The sequence below is a fragment of the Cupressus sempervirens genome, chromosome 2 (assembly GCF_028749045.1).
Source record: "Cupressus sempervirens isolate cs-2001-9-10 chromosome 2, ASM2874904v1, whole genome shotgun sequence".
In the NCBI taxonomy this organism is placed as follows: domain Eukaryota; kingdom Viridiplantae; phylum Streptophyta; class Pinopsida; order Cupressales; family Cupressaceae; genus Cupressus; species Cupressus sempervirens.
The window spans coordinates 136,772,030-136,788,798 of NC_143119.1; the positions used below are offsets into that span (position 1 = coordinate 136,772,030).

At 32.6% G+C, this 16,769-nt stretch overlaps 1 protein-coding gene across 1 annotated transcript; it reads left to right on the plus strand.

Moving 5' to 3' along the window:
- The first annotated feature begins 3,564 nt into the window (after positions 1-3,564).
- LOC149571416 (importin subunit alpha-1-like) lies at positions 3,565-12,027 on the plus strand. Its single transcript, XM_089812938.1, has 11 exons — positions 3,565-3,967; positions 7,569-7,665; positions 7,750-7,841; positions 8,760-8,891; positions 8,987-9,172; positions 9,262-9,425; positions 9,612-9,690; positions 9,815-9,943; positions 10,048-10,175; positions 10,355-10,740; positions 10,830-12,027. Exons 1-10 carry the CDS (start codon positions 3,758-3,760, stop codon positions 10,734-10,736), a joined length of 1,599 nt encoding a protein of 532 aa, XP_089669064.1. The 5' UTR covers positions 3,565-3,757; the 3' UTR covers positions 10,737-10,740; positions 10,830-12,027.
- Positions 12,028-16,769: the final 4,742 nt, after the last annotated feature.

The window sequence follows — 16,769 nt, forward strand, 5'->3', positions numbered from 1 at the left end:
GATCTAATAAGATGACTCATATTTTGTTGTTAAGTTCTTGTGTTTATTATTATATCTTTGGGCATTTAAGCCCAAGAATAAGAGGCCAAAGTCCCCAATATGACACTAAGTACTTAATATCATACTACGATCAATACATATGCTTGAGACAAATTTGCACCTTCTACATTGACAACTTAAAATACGTGTAATGAGGAAAGATATCCATACCAATATTTAAATTATAGAACTTGAAGAAGTGATGAAGCATTTTTTAATCATTAGCATTGAATAAAAACTACGATAAAGATATAGATAGAGATAAATAGCAGTATAGAACAATAACAACATAAACACATATGTAGAGGAAAAAAGGATAGATAATATAGAGGAGGAAGAGGAAAACAAATAAAATAGTAAGATAGAGTGATACCAACATAAGCTATGTGTTCTAGGTCCCTGTAAAACCTGGGTGCTCTTTTTTCTTGTCTATGTTCGTGGTTTCAGGTCCCTCTAAAACTTGATTTTGTGGTTGGTTTCAGGACTTCTATCCTGGTGGTTTTATTGCTTTATCTTTTCTCTAGTTGTTAAAGGGTTTCAGGGTCCCTTCAAAACCTGCTTTTATCGTAATCTAAAACATAAGCTATGTGTGTGTGAGAGAGAATTAAATATAATTATTTTTCTTAATTAATAGTCAAAATAAAATCATGGTTATAATAAAAAATTAAAATATATTATATTTTAATTAATGAAACTAATAATTTAATTTTTATATTAAAACTCACATTTATATAAGAAAAAATGAAATGTATTGAAATATAAAAATATTTTATAAGTAAAACTAATTGTTTAATTTTACACAATTAGAGAAGGTTTACTATTTAATGTTTTATATTTCTAAATTTTTCATAAAATTAAGTAATTTTTTAATTATGAAATGATATCTATATAATTTAGTATGTACATTTGTAGATAATAAATAGATGTAATACATATAAATTTGATGTTGATGAATAAATATGATGTAATAAATAAGAAATAAAATATAACTATTTAATTTTAATTCATAATTTATAAAAACTTAATAATAATTTATATATCTTTTACAATTGAATTATTTCTTTTTTGTGGTTATTTTCTTTAGTATTTTTTGATATAAAATATAATTATTAATTTTAATATATATATATATATATATACTAAATGATAAATTGTTTAAATAAAAAAATATTAATAATAATAAATGATATATTTATAAATTGTAACACTTATCCATTATAGATATTACAAACACTATTATAAAATATAATTAAAAATAATATTCTTTAATTTATTTTTATAAAAGTAAAATAATAGTTATAACTTAACTACTTTTATTAAAAAATCAAAGTTTTAAAAAAATTAGAAATTCAAATACAAAGATATAACATATCGAAATTATATTAAAAAACACACACACACATATGTATATAAAACTAATAATAAATATATTTAAAATAAGAAATTAAAAATATTTAACTCTATATTTGAACTTGGTAAGAAAATTAGATTGTGATAATTACTCTTGATTAGACATATTGTGTGAGGTGGAAGATAAAATAATTGAAAAAAAAAAAAAATCTCATCAACTTGTCACAAATTTGGAAAAGATAAAGTTGTAATTAATGCATTTGTTGAAGTTGTTAGAAAATATTTGTATTTTTGTTGAAAAAAATATTTTTCTCCCCCACCAAAAATAGTATGAACTAAAAAAAACAAATCTTATCAACTTGTCACAAATTTGGAAAAGATAAAGTTGTAATTAATGCATTTGTTGAAGTTGTTAGAAAATATTTGTATTTTTGTTGAAAAAAAATATTTTTCTCCCCCACCAAAAATAGTATGAACCAATAAAATGAATGAAAAATATGATTTATAAAATAATGAAAAATTAGAGAAAGATATAAACACTTGAAATTTTATATAAACATTTAAATTTTTTGATTTGATTAGTCAGTGTTAATGTCATATTAGCATTGACATGAATGCATAAGTATTCCCGCCATGGGCATGAACTAAATATTGATTAGACACGTTGTGTGAGGTGGAAGATAAAATAATTTGAAAAAATAAAATCTTATCAACTTGTCACAAATGTGAAAAAGATAAAGTTATAATTAATACATTCATTAATGCAAGACGAAGTTGTTAAAAAATATTTGTATTTTGTGTTGAAAAAAATTAATTTTCTCCCTCACAAAAAATAGTATGGACCAATAGAATGGATGAAAAATATGATTTATAAAATATTGAAAAATTAAAAAAAAATATAAACATTTGAAATTTCATATAATCTTTTAAATTCTTAGATTTGATTGGTTAGTGTTAATGTCATATTTGGATTGACATGAATGCATAAGTATTCTTGCCTTAACATGAACTAATAAAATAGGAAAAACTTCCACTGCCTAGAAAGTACAATTATGCCAATTTTAAGTTTTTAATGTGTTTAAGATTTAGTATAGAATAATTAAAAAATAAAAGTTGTTTTAAAAAATAACAAAATAAAGAATTAGATTTAAAAAAAGAAAAAAAAGAAAAAAAAGAAAAAAGAAAAAGGTTAAAAAAAAAAACAAAAACTTGTTCTAGTTTAATGCTTCAAGATGAACCAAATGGAGTCCAAAGTCATATTCCATAAACTATTTTTATGGATTTGCAAATTCTAGAAATGAACTATCATTTTGCAACTGTGGCAATCAGATTAACCCTTAATTATTTAAATTAAATATACCATTAAAGATAAGATAAAACAACATAAAACTTCATCCATTTGCAATGAGCTATCATTTTGCCTTTTGCAATCAAAAGACCTTTGACTACTTAGATTAACTATACCATTAAAAGTAAGATAAAACAACATACAACTTGATCATGCATAAAAGAAACAACCAATAAAAATCAAAATTTTAAAGGCCAAAACATTGTCACGTCCACCCAACCCCAAAAATAAAAGTAAAAACTATTAACTAACAATAAAAAATTAAATAATGAAACAACACTAAATCAAACCACTTAACGTTTCAAGTTCAAATCCGGACTCGTTGCAATTTGTTTTGATCAACTTAAACCAAATTCAAATCCGGAAATATGATCTAAATAATAATAATAGTAAAAAATAATTCAAATCTATAATTAATGATAATAATAAAAAAATAAAAAAACACACTTTACCACAACGCGGTGTTTGTTTATATTCTCTCCGTTCCGTTCAACTTTCAAGTTGGATAATAAAAAATAAAAAATAAAATAAAATTCAAAATTTTAGTACCACCGCCATTATTAGTTGACGGTTTGGGAAAAAACAAACAAGAGCCGTTAAAATCGCCCCAAAAACGGAGTTAAAAGAGGCTAAGAAGAATAATAGAGGAAGCCAAAATGTGTAATTAATCGACGGCCCAGATCAATCATCCGCGGAGATCAACGGTCGAAAACCGCTATTTGTTGCTTCGATCCTATTTTAGTATTATAGTAATAATTATCGATCGCAAGGGCACCTGTGTGGGTTTATTTTCATTACAAAAACCGGGCATTTATTCTCAATTCGGCAATCAATCTCTGTGACTGTTTTCTGCGCAGAGGTTCAAATCAGAGCCATCAGGCTAGGGTTTCGTTGTTTTTGCGCTCCGTGTGTATTGTGCAGTGTTCGAAACTCTTTTTTTTCCCCCGAAGATTAGGGTTTCTAGGGTTTGAAGGTTATTCTGCCGGAGCGGAGCGAGGGTTTTTTCACTCTGTTTCAGTCATGTCGCTAAGGCCGGTTTCTAGGACTGAGGTCCGCAGGAAGAATTACAAGGTTGCAGTCGATGCAGATGAAGCGCGCCGGAAGCGTGAGGACAATATGGTGGAGATCAGGAAGAATAAGAGGGAGGAAAGCTTGCTTAAGAAGAGAAGAGAAGGCATGCAAGCGCAGCAGTTTGCTCCTGCTGTGCAGTCGTCGGCCGTTGAGAAGAAAGTAAGACGGAACATTGTTTTTCTGATTTTATCGCTTTTCTTAGTTTTTTGATCTGTATGTGTGATCAAGGGCTTCTATTTTCATCAGAAATGTTTATTGCACGCAGATCTTTGAAACATTTTTTTTTTCCAACTACTTTCCATTTGATCTAGGATCATGTGCTTTTAATTTTAATTTTAATTTCATTTATCTATGTGAGATTATTTCCCTGGCGTAGCTCTATCTGCTGTGTTATTTTACCTTCTGCTAAGTTTTTGCCGTTTTTGTGAAAATTTGCTATTTTCTTACTGCTTTGGTAAATATTAACTTTGTTTCGTTATACAATTTCCATGTGTGCGGCCGTAGATCGAGGGGTTATTTAGGGCCATTGATCGTCCTTAATTTTGCATTTGTTTACGATCCTTTATGGTACATCGGGTTTGGTCGTAGGGGGATTTGAAATGTTTGCCAGGGTCATTGATGTGATCGCTTGCAGTGCTTTTTATTAGTCATTTGGGTTTTGTTTCTTTATTTTTTGAAAGAAGGTCTAATAGATTTTAATCTGATCCATGTCAGTCGATGTAGTGTTGGCAAATACTCGTTGTCATGCTCTTTAACTAGGTCGAATTTGTTCTAACTTTTTGTTGACTTTGCTATTGTTTCCTTGGGCGAGCAGAGTGTTGTCAAAAATACTTTTTGATGTCTTTCAACTTCGTCTTTTAAAGCTGTATCCGTTTATGGATGTGTGGTATTCCCTTCTTTTCGAGCATTTTAAGCGTGTTTTCTGTGGATTGCACATTTTCAAGTTTCTAGAGATGTATGAGCAGTTGAACTTCTTTTAGGATTTGTGTCTCAGTTAGCTCGAGTACAGCGTCTTTTGATTTGTATGTTAATGATAACATATGTTTGTCTATAATGAGTTATTGAACTTAAGCGAATCTAGGGATATGCTTAAAAATTCAAAAACATAAATGTACTCCTATCAATAATAGTGGGTTTCTTTGGCTTTTAGTACCGATTTTATTCATGACATTGATCATATGTTTTGTGTAAATATTTGGGGATGCATTTAATAATTGTACAACCATTTATTCAAATGTGTCAAATTAAGTTGAATTGCATTTGATTGCGAATTCGATCATTTTTTAACCTCAAATTATTTTCCAGTCAGGTCTGAGCAATAAAATGTTTCTGCTGGCTTCATAACTTATAGTTTGTCCTGTTGTGGCAGAGTGATATTTAGCTTTGAAAATTGTTTAATTTTAGAGTTGTCAAATTTCAAACCATTTGAATTCGGGATAAGAGCCTGGGGTCCAATGGAGGGGGTTTCCTTGGATATAGAGCTGAGAACACAGATTTTATAGGACTACTAAGATCTTAGCACCCCTATTAAATTTGTAATGCATTTCAGCTTAAATTTTAGTCCAAGTAAAAAGTGTTTTCTTTTTAAATTCTTTTGTGAGTTAACTTACCTTTGATGTTCTTTTGTGGAGAGAATCAGCTTCTTTGTTTTTGAAAGCTAAGAGGGATTGACATGTGGCCACAAATCTTTTAAGCTAGTGGGGGCAAATTTTAGCTCCAGCATAGTTTTTCTGCTCAATTATGCAGCCCTAAAATGTACGGGCTCTAGTTTTGTTGGAAGATTCCAAATAATCCTGTAGGAGCTTGTTTTCTTTTTTGACGGGACCTCTTAGTCCATGAAAATAGAAGCTTTAAGCCTTGCATGAGCAGACTCCACCGAAAAAGAAGGATTTCTTAATTTGTTTTGTTTATTTGTTAGGCACAGAACTTTCTTTTGGGGTTTCAATGTTTCCTTATGGTGAAAATAAAGTGATTGGCAAAACAATCATTTCTCTTAGTCATGTGCATGCACTTATTTATTGTGGAGGGTTTACTTCACTTGCCTATGCTAATTTCTCTTTGGTTCATGGCTAAAGACAGTTATCTGTACCATCAAATTTGCTAGGGACGTGATCTTGCTTTTACATCCTGAATATTGTACTTTCTGTAATTTGAACCTTGGTATATGGCATAATTAATGAATGTACCATACTTTACATTAATTGTGCTCAACCAATTGAATCCTCTCTGATTTAGAGGTAGCTATTGGGGCATCCATCCCACTAAAGTTGCCTGGTGCATGATCTTGCTGTAATTGCTTATATTGTCTCTTCCTGGTATTTGAACAATGGTGAATTAGTCAATATGTGGTTATTGGCTTCAGTTGTGTCAACCAATTGAACCCTCTTTCTTTTGGAGTCAGAGATGTGATATCCATTCCACCAGAGATGCCCGGTTTGCTTTTGTTAGTTGTATATCATACCCCTTGGGGTGGTGTAATTAAAGAATCTATCATCATGAAAAATTGTGCTCAAATCACTTTAGTTGGAATTCAGTTTTTTAAAACTAAGATTAGAAAGGTACAATAGTGTCTATTGAAGATGATGAGATGCAACTGTGTAGTGCATAGGAAGAAGCATATAATTTTAAGTAGAGAGTGGTACTGGTACATTTGCTTGGAATTTTAAGTGGAGGGTGGCACTGATACATTTACAAAATATTAGGTAAACTGGCCCCCAGCCTCCTCTGAAAACAGATAATATCTAAAATGTTTGATCGTCTTGGTGCCTTCACGTGGCAAGAAAAGCTCCCAGTATTTCTTATGTGGTTGTATTTCTCCAATATTTGTTAGCTGGAGATTTGGCGGTCCCACTTATGCTAGTTTTAACGAGGTCACCTGCATGAAGAAATTTTTAGCATTAATCCCTTGGGGATGAAGTTTGAAAATAAAGTATATTGACTACAACTTATTCTTGAATTCCTTATGATATAGTTTGAAGTGTTTATTTTATATTTGGCTTAACTTTAAGTGCTTTAGAATTTTCGTAAGGTGAATTTATTTGATGGCATGTTCATCCACACATATTTGCTTTGTGTGCTGTTTCCAATTAGTTTGGCATGCTGTGATTGAGGTTATGGTATGTTCATTTTGATATATTTGGCTTGTCCGCTGTATCCCTTTAGTTTTCCATGCCCTGACCAAGGGTTATCTCTTCCATCAAGATCACTCAAGATATTCTCTTGGCCTTGCATGTTGGGCTAGTTCAGCAGCTATTGTTGTGGTAGTTTATCAATCAGAATTTTTTTTGGCAGAGTTGAACATGACAACACCATGAAAGCCTTTATGATATAAAACCTTGTGGAACTTTCCCATATGACAAATAATTGTAATCTTAATTGACTTTGAGAAAGAGGTTTAATGGAATTGTAGGTGTGTTAGGGTGGCTTGAAAATTGATTTAAATTATCTTGTATTGTTTTTTTGGATATCCTGTGGATAATGCAATGCATCATATGTATTTTATGTTTTCAATTCTCCATACATCTTACTGAATGACAGCCTCTCCCATATTCTCAATATTTGTTCCACTTTGGTATCTGTTCGTTTCCACATATTGATTATTTTGTATAGAGCTTGAAACTACAACTGTTATTTGGTTATTGACAGGTAAGTCTGGGCGAATTTGCTATTTATTCTGAGTATTTAGTTTTCCTGAACTATTGCTGTTGGTGTCTTATGTGAATGTTTTGTTTCATTATATATATTCTTGTTTTCTGATCAGTTGGAGAGCCTTCCTGCCATGGTAGCTGGAGTATGGTCCGATGATCCTAGTTTGCAGCTTGAAGCAACAACTCAATTCCGAAAGCTACTATCAATTGGTAAATCTGTACAATTTATGTTACTGAGATGATTATAAATTATATTTTCATTCATCTCTTACATGAGATTGGTTATTTGAACAGAGCGTAGTCCTCCCATAGAGGAAGTTATTGAGGCTGGTGTTGTGCCACGTTTTGTGGAGTTTCTGACAAGGCAGGACTTCCCTCAACTTCAGGTAGAATCATACACTTCCATTTTGAAGTGAGCTAGGCTGAATTCTGTTTGTTAGGATGTCTTTTATGCCTCATATTTTTGCATAGTAACATGTGGACGCATCCCCAAACTTTTCCTGCAATGTACCTGAAACCTGGACCCACCTGGGGTGGGGATGGCGTTTCCACACCCCCAGTGGTGTCACACCATTGGGTTGCCGTCTCACTGGGGACAGGAACAATTCCCCTGAGGTGACGGGGGACAGTTGGGTGTACCCCATCCAACAAAAATGATAAAGTTTGTTTAAAAAACTTAAAACATGTTTTAATATTCTATTGGGTGTATTGTATATCGTGTCATGCTGCTCGTGTAATTATCTCTATGATGTGATACTCATACTTTAGATATCTATGACTATTATCATTTAATATTCATATAATAGAAGTTAGAACTCTTTCATTTGCTCATTCAAGCTATTAAAATTTTCATATTCAATGTCCCACTTTCATGTTCAATGTTATGCAATGTTCACTACTCAAGCATTTAAATTTTTATAAATTAGTATTTTACATCTTTATGTCTTATATTGATATACATCTTTTCATAATTATCATTTTAAGTACCATATGTATAATATATACTATATAAACCCCCCCCCTCCCCTCCCCTCCACTGCTGTTCCCAAACTGAGGCCCCTCTGTCCACCCTGCCTGGGAAACTTGCCCCCTTAGGATGGTGTGAGTTGTGACTATGAATTTTTGTGCATGCTTTTTATTTTGTAAAGCAGAAAGAAAGGTAAATGTAGGAACCTTTTTGATTTTTGTTGAGGTTCCTGGTTCTTCTCCTATTTTACAAAAAATCAGAGTCTGTTTTTCTTTGTTTGGGAAAAGGATTCTGGAATCGCTTATTCAGTTGGTTTTGGTTTTGTTGTTGCTTACAGTTTGAGGCAGCATGGGCATTGACTAATATAGCTTCAGGCACATCTGATCATACCCGAGTAGTCATTGACCATGGAGCAGTACCAATTTTTGTACAACTCCTTAGCTCTCCAAGTGATGATGTTCGGGAGCAGGTCAATTTTTTTGCAAATTGTTTCACTTCTCCATCGACTTAATCTGTACTAGTGATTTTTTTTGCTGATACGTTGTTTTACTGTTGTATTGTTAGGCTGTCTGGGCATTGGGTAATGTGGCTGGCGACTCTCCCAAGTGCAGAGATCTAGTGCTTTCTCATGGTGCTCTCATGCCACTTCTTGCTCAATTGAATGAACATGCTAAGCTTTCGATGTTGAGAAATGCAACATGGACTTTGTCTAATTTCTGCCGAGGCAAACCACAACCAGCATTTGAGCAAGTATGTCAATTTACCCACATTTTTTCTTAAAAACAAAGTTTTATATTGCTGTTTGTGTCATGCACTTGCTGAATTATGTTTTCCCCCAGACAAAGCCAGCTCTACCTGCACTTGAGCGACTTATTCACTCAAATGATGAAGAAGTTCTGACCGATGCTTGCTGGGCTCTTTCTTATCTCTCTGATGGTACAAATGATAAAATTCAAGCTGTGATTGAGGCTGGTGTCTGCCGCAGGCTTGTTGAGCTCCTTCTGTAAGTGTAAATTGTTTGTTGATAATGATAGATAGGTGTTCTCGTTCTTATTTCTTTTTGTAAAGCACCATAAATAATGGATTAATCCTTTTTGGCTTGATTTGTATTGTTAATGGATGTTTATAATTTGCACTATAGCTTTGTTTTGGATTTTTATAAAAAATGCATGCATGTTTATGATTACAGTCATCCCTCTCCATCCGTCCTTATCCCAGCTCTCCGAACAGTGGGTAATATTGTAACTGGTGACGATTTGCAGACTCAGGTATACATGTTTATATCATTATTTTTTGTTAGATTTACGTACTAATAATTAGTTGTTATACAAGTGTATGCTGGTGTCATTGGACTAATTTTGTTTACTTCTATTATGTCTTGTGTAAATTCAGTACATAATCAACAACCAAGCACTTCCTTGCCTTTTAGCACTGTTAACCCATAATCATAAGAAGAGCATCAAGAAGGAAGCTTGCTGGACCATTTCAAACATAACTGCTGGCAACAAAGAACAGATTCAGGTCTTTCAATTTATTATCTAGAGTATAGAGGCATAAATGTAGAATGGTGTGAAACTAAGATATTTGAAGGTCTGCTATATATTAACTAATATTTTCATTTTCAGGCTGTGATTGATGCAAACATCATTCCTCCCCTAGTTCAACTCCTTCAAACTGCTGAGTTTGATATTAAAAAGGAAGCAGCATGGGCCATATCAAATGCTACTTCTGGTGGTACACACGAACAGATTAAGTATGTATTTTGTTTCTTGACAGCTCACAATAAAATTGTGAATCTGCATTGGTGTGGGAGATATTAACATAATTGAATGGGTATTATAATGATAATGATGTACTAGAATCATTAATTATATGTTCAAGTTTTCATTCTCTTGCATTTAACCTTCAATGCGTACTTTGATTATTTTACAGGTATCTGGTTAATCAAGGATGCATAAAGCCTCTTTGTGACCTTTTAGTCTGTCCAGATCCAAGGATTATAACTGTTTGTCTTGAAGGACTAGAGAACATATTGAAAGTTGGAGAAGCAGAGAAGGACCTTGGTAATACAGGAGGTGTGAATTTATATGCTCAGTATATTGATGATGCTGAAGGACTTGAGAAGATTGAGAACTTGCAAAGTCACGATAACAATGAGATTTATGAGAAGGCTGTAAAAATATTAGAAACATACTGGCTGGAAGATGAAGAAGACGATCAAGCATTACCTGCTGGAGCTGAGGTTGCTCAGCCAACTTTCAATTTCGGTGCTAATCAACCAACAGTGCCATCTGGTGGATTTAACTTTGGTTGATCAGGTATTTTTTTTTGTTTTCATTTAATGTGTGTTATTGTGGAAGCCTCTTTGTTTGCATATTTTTAAATATTAGCTGTTCCTTATTTTCAGGGATTTGAGCTACTGCAACACGGGGTGGGGGGGCTATGCATTGGGTGTGAAGGATGGCTGTTTCCAATATCTCTTATGTATATGTTGGAGTCCGTCATTGCAAGAAAGATGCTTGGGTTTTGGATGGTTCTGGTGACAGGCTATTTCTGTTGGTATGTCAATCTGACAATGCTAACCAAATCATGCAGGCATGAGCTCCTTGGAAATAATGAGTCAGTGGGTCAGCATTTGTTGGTTTGGTAGTACAGTTCTCATGCTGTACTATGGTCTTTGTCCATAAGGCTGTGTCAAAGCTGCAATAATTAGAAAAATGGACTATCTGAGCCACCATTTGTTCTTTATAGCTCTGTAACAGAGCTTTATGTTGTCTGTGTCGTGTGCTATGTGCTCTTGGCATTTGGACACAGGTCTCAAGGTCATACTAACCCATGTTATGCATGCACTGTATTCATTGCATCAAGAAAGTGAGTTGTCATGTAATGTATGACGCTTACAGGTCAGTCTTGTGGCCACTCGGAACATGGCCTATCACTAATGTTGAGTTTCAGGACAATCCTGAATCTCTAAATTGCATGCTTTTTGTGCATTTTCATTCTCTGGGAATTTTGCCTGGAGTTTTTTTGGACCATAAACTTTTTTAAGTTGGTCCATTTTTTCTACTAACCTTCATCTTCATCCTCTTCCTGATTGTGTCAATCTGTGCATTTACAGTTGTCCTATCATCTTCTTGGAGTCAGTTTAAATGGATTTCATACTTCTTTCATTTTTTAGCAGTATACTCTCATTCCTGTTGCCGGTTCTCATCCTATTTAGGTTGCTATGCGCCTTTTTTGGACAGATCTATGCACTTGATTGTATATCAGTCTCCAAATGTTTTTGGGACACTTGTTAATTGCTGATTATCTAGTAATGAATTGAAAGTTTACTAGTAATGGTCATATATTTTAAAGACATTGGGGATTTGTTTTGAAAAATATTGTATAAGACAAGGCCTGGTAATTTTGTATTCATACAAAGGCTATTGCTAAGTTGCTACGAGACCTTATGCTTCAAATTGTAGTTAATCATATTTTTGTGACTGCAGATTACAAATTCAGAGATGCTAGTATCACGAACTTGATATTTACAGTAATTACTTAGTAATTGTGTTGGCAGTTTCATACCCATCATTTACAATAGAAAGCATTAATATTTTTAATTCTCTGAGATGGAAACATGCTTGAAGTATTCTGCAAAAAATCTTTGCATCTAGAGACTTCATTGCGTTGAGGCTTTCTGTTGCCCGATGTAGAATGAACTTCTTGTAGTTTTTTGATACTAAAAAATAAAAGCAAAGAGCTGCAGGTTTTACTTTTCTTATTGTAGACAATGGATCTTGAAAGTTCTCTATTTTAATTGATGGTAATTGTATAGATGATTATAACAACATTAGATACCATAGCTAATAGATAATTAAATCATAAATGATCAACTCAATTGTTGTAGACAATGGATCTTGAAAGTTCTCTATCTTAAGTGATGCTAATTGTATAGATGATTAGAGAAGCAAACCAATACATACATAAAACATACATAAACATAGGTATAGGAAATCTAAAATGAGTATGTTAAAGTGTCATTACATGAGTCAACTCATACTCTTGTCTATAAATAATTTAATGCATATTTTCTTTGCACTGGAATCTTCAATTTCTCAATCTCCTTTTGTCGTTCTCTGCAAGTTTGTCTTCTCTCCTGAAGAAGTCACAATTAAACTTGATGACTGCTGATGTTATAGTATAGGTGAATTGCTATGTTGAAAGAACATTAAATCACAATTAAGAAATAATCATAGTTAAGAAAATTTGGAGAATAAGATTGACATGAAAAATTGTAATGAATAACTATAGTAATAGTTGCTTGTTCGATATGAGTTTTGATTAGGACAGATCAAATAATGCTGTTTACAGTGTGCGTGTGTATAGCGTCTTAGTGTGTCAAACTTAACGATTATTATGGATTACGTGCGATCTATATGAGAAATACGTACGTTGGATAGCTATTTTCGTTTTGATTGTAAATAAAGTCTTGAAATGATTTTGAATTTCTCATAGGGTAGTAATTGTTGGTTAGTTATGTTAGCTATTGTTTTTTTTGGGGGATTGCTAACGTTTTCATGAACAGTAGAAAAAACTTTCTTAAAATGTCAGTCTGTTAGATTTTCTCTTTAATTTGAATATCATATTTTGTTTTTTCAGAAATTTTCAAGTTGGTCATATACTTGATTTCTTTTTCTGAGAAATTCTTCATCCTTTAGGGGAGAGATGAAATATTGGTAATAGCCTTTGTTGATTTAAAAATTATAGCTAATTATAGGTATACATTTTGGTAATAATATTCAGAGGTCCCGATGGATTTAGTTGAAAGTTTTAATGTAGAGCTATTGTAATTTCAACATGTGGAATATTAACTTCGTTGCCTTGGCGGTTAATTACGTGTAACAGTAAATGATTGTGAAATATTTAGTTCTAAGCTGATGTTTTCGAGGTTTAGTTGGTAGACCTAAGATTGCCTAATTCGTCATGGTGCCAAGTCTTTACACTAGAGATACTAGCTATCTTGAAGGTTACTTGTATCATAGTTTGCAGTCTCGGACTGGGAGAGTACTCGGCAAGTCCAGAATTTTCAACTAGAAGAAAATTTGGCATATATTCAAGAAAAATTCTCGGTATATACTCAAGAAAAACTTGGGAAAACTGGCGTACTGAAATTTACGATCTCTTAAAGAAACATATTTTTTTTTGTAGAATACAATTTAAAAAATGTATTAAATTCGTAATTGGCATTTCAATAGAGAAAATGTATGATTTTATAACACTAAAATGATGTGAAAAATGCATCTAGTCCAATGTTTTCCCTGTATCAACATTTTTACTTGTGTTTTTAAACATCTATAAATATGAAAAAAAACTTTAGAGTACTCGGAGAGTATGCAAACTATGATTTGTGTTATTCTCGAGGTTGATCAGAAGAATGACTAAAGTGGCAAAGTGGATTAATTTTTTGTGTTGAATGTCTTCAATCCTTGGAGAATTAAGTTAACTTAGAGGGTAATTTAGCAATTTCGAATTGAAAACGTTTCCGGTCATGAACGACTTCCACGTGGCGGTCATTTAATTACAAGTAATTCACACTCACGATTAGTTACATCGGCTCAAAGCGCCTATAAAGCTTGAAGATGTAATGAGCAAAATAGTGTAATGCTAGGGTTCTTCCAGTTAATGAATTGATCGTGTTTGCTGTTTTGTTCTTTTAAGTTTGTATATTAAATACCACAAGCTTCCACTTCCACAATCCAGGAGTATACATTGGCAGTGTTTCTGGGTTTGATCTTGTATCTACGTTTTACATTAGTGTTTTCGGTTTAGGTCACATCCTTCCTCAGGATGATAGGTCATTGTTTTGGGTCATGCGCTTGGATCCATCCCCATAGGTTAATCCAGTGATATGTGTTTTAGATAAATGTAGGTTAGAAGAATGATTTACCAGGTTAGAAGAACGATATACCATATTATAATGCAGTAATGTGTGAATTAGTAATTCCTGCACGTAGAATTTTGTAACAAATTTTTTTGTTAATCTTTGCGGTTTCGATTATTTAAAAAAGGGAACATATTAAACTTTTAAACATAAATGATAAAACAATTAGCGTGTCAATGATTTTTCTTCCGTAGCAGAAGTGCCCCTCCTTTGCAGCTATGTTGCATGTGTTTTAAAACCCTTTTTCTCTTCCATGTTAATTTTTGTGCATATCTTCGATCATCGCAATCTATGGAATTACATCTGTTTGAGCCATTTTGAAAGTAGGTCGACGTTACAATTATAAAATAATAAAAATCCTCTTCATAATGCTTTTGGTGGGTTGCTTTTCTTAGGTGTTGACATTATGTATTTGCTTTGAGATGTCCATAAAAGATATACAATTGGCTCATCGAGTCCCAATCGATTCCTAGCTTTACGAGGCTTTTACTACTCTTATGGATGCCACTAAGGACCTCCTTATCTACCTTTATTTGTCCTTAAAATTGTTCATGAGATTTTATTTAATGAGATTTTATTTCCTAGTATCTCTAGGAGGAAACATTGATTGAATGTGAAGTATACTATTAGTAAGATCTATTTTCATCCATAATGTTTGTCGTTAGCACGATGTTTTGGTATTGTGCAAAATAAGACCTATTTCTCAAATTGTTTGTTGCATACTGCGTTTTCTTCTGTGCTCGGTGTTTGTTATAATATTAACTAGTACTAGGAAATTTGACAATTTTAACATCCTTCTACCTCTATGAGAGAAATAACTCAAGGAAAAACAATATTTTGGCAAATAAAAATAAGTCTTGGGATTCAGAATATTTAATTTACTCTTTGTTTTATTTTAATTTTTTTATTAATTATATATAAATTTATCATTTCAATTATATTATAAGTATCTTATAATTTCTTATGGATTTCCTTCAGAATAAATAATAATTATTTAAAGTGAAAATGATTGACGCCCTAAAATCAAATTACTTTGAGTTATTGCAAAAAGTAGAAATTATGAAACAAAAAAACCATTCCAAAGAAAATATTGAACTTATCAAAGACAATGATCTTTTGCAAGGATCCACGCCATTAGCGATCATCAACAAATTTGCAAATTTGCAGTACTCTTAGAAAGGAAAGCCAAAAAATTGAAAATTATCCGTAACAATAAGGAAAATAGAAAAAGGATGGCAACAAGTAAAAAGAAATAAGGGAAGAATCAAATTGCCCTAGAAAACATTACTGAATTTGAATAAAAATGGAGAGGATGGAAACCATATCAAGAAACAATAAAGTTTCCACATACAGACCAGATATGCAAAAGCACAAGAGGAAAGGGTTGATAAGAAACAAGAAAAAACTATATAGGAATCACAACTGATATTACCTCCAAAGAAGATTTCAACTATCAATGGTATTCCATTAGGTAAATGACAACAAAAAATAGTGGACATAGAATCTTCGAATATTACCACCAAGGGTCACAATGTTTATGCCCCACCAGACAAAAGAAGCAAGGGCTCGATAGATCTCAATCCTGCACGAGAATCTTTGATAAACTCTAACAAATGCTTTGATTTTTTGATTATTAGTGATAGGTATATAGAAGAAAAATGGACAATGATCTTTTGCAAGGATCCACGCCATTAGCGATCATCAACAAATTTGCAGTACTCTTAGAAAGGAAAGCCAAAAAATTGAATATTATCTGTAACAATAAGGAAAATAGAAAAAGGATGGTAACAAGTAAAAAGAAATAAGGGAAGAATCAAATTGCCCTAGAAAACATTACTGAATTTGAATAAAAATGGAGAGGATGGAAACCATATCAAGAAATAATAAAGTTTCCACATATAGACCAGATATGCAAAAGCACAAGAGGAAAGGGTTGATAAGAAACAAGAAAAAACTATATAGGAATCACAATTGATATTACCTCCAAAGAAGATTTCAGCTATCAATGGTATTCCATTAGGTAAATGACAACAAAAAATGGTGGACATAGAATCTTCGAATATTACCACCAAGGGTCACAATGTTTATGCCCCACCACACAAAAGAAGCAAGGGCTCGATAGATCTGAATCCTGCACGAGAATCTTTGATAAACTCTAACAAATGCTTTGATTTTTTGATTATTAGTGATAGGTATATAGAAGAAAAATGGACGAATTGCTCAGAACAGGGAGTCTATGCTCACTGGGGTGGACCAATCAAGCTTGTCCCAAACCTTTAGAAAAGATTAATTGGAATGAAGAAAAAATTGAACTTACCCCTATGTGGTTAGAATGCAAGAATTTTCCTCTGGAAATTAAACACCTTAAAAGCCTAGAAAAAATAGGAAATTCAATAGGTCGGTTAACTATGAAATCAAAAT

Excerpts from the sequence above, each read along its gene's own strand:
- LOC149571416 (XM_089812938.1), top strand. The coding sequence starts at position 3,758 with ATGTCGCTAAGGCCGGTTTCTAGGACTGAGGTCCGCAGGAAGAATTAC. Across the intron at positions 9,173-9,261 it reads CACAACCAGCATTTGAGCAA|ACAAAGCCAGCTCTACCTGC; the intron begins GTATGTCAATTT and ends GTTTTCCCCCAG. Across the intron at positions 10,176-10,354 it reads GGTACACACGAACAGATTAA|GTATCTGGTTAATCAAGGAT; the intron begins GTATGTATTTTG and ends ATTATTTTACAG.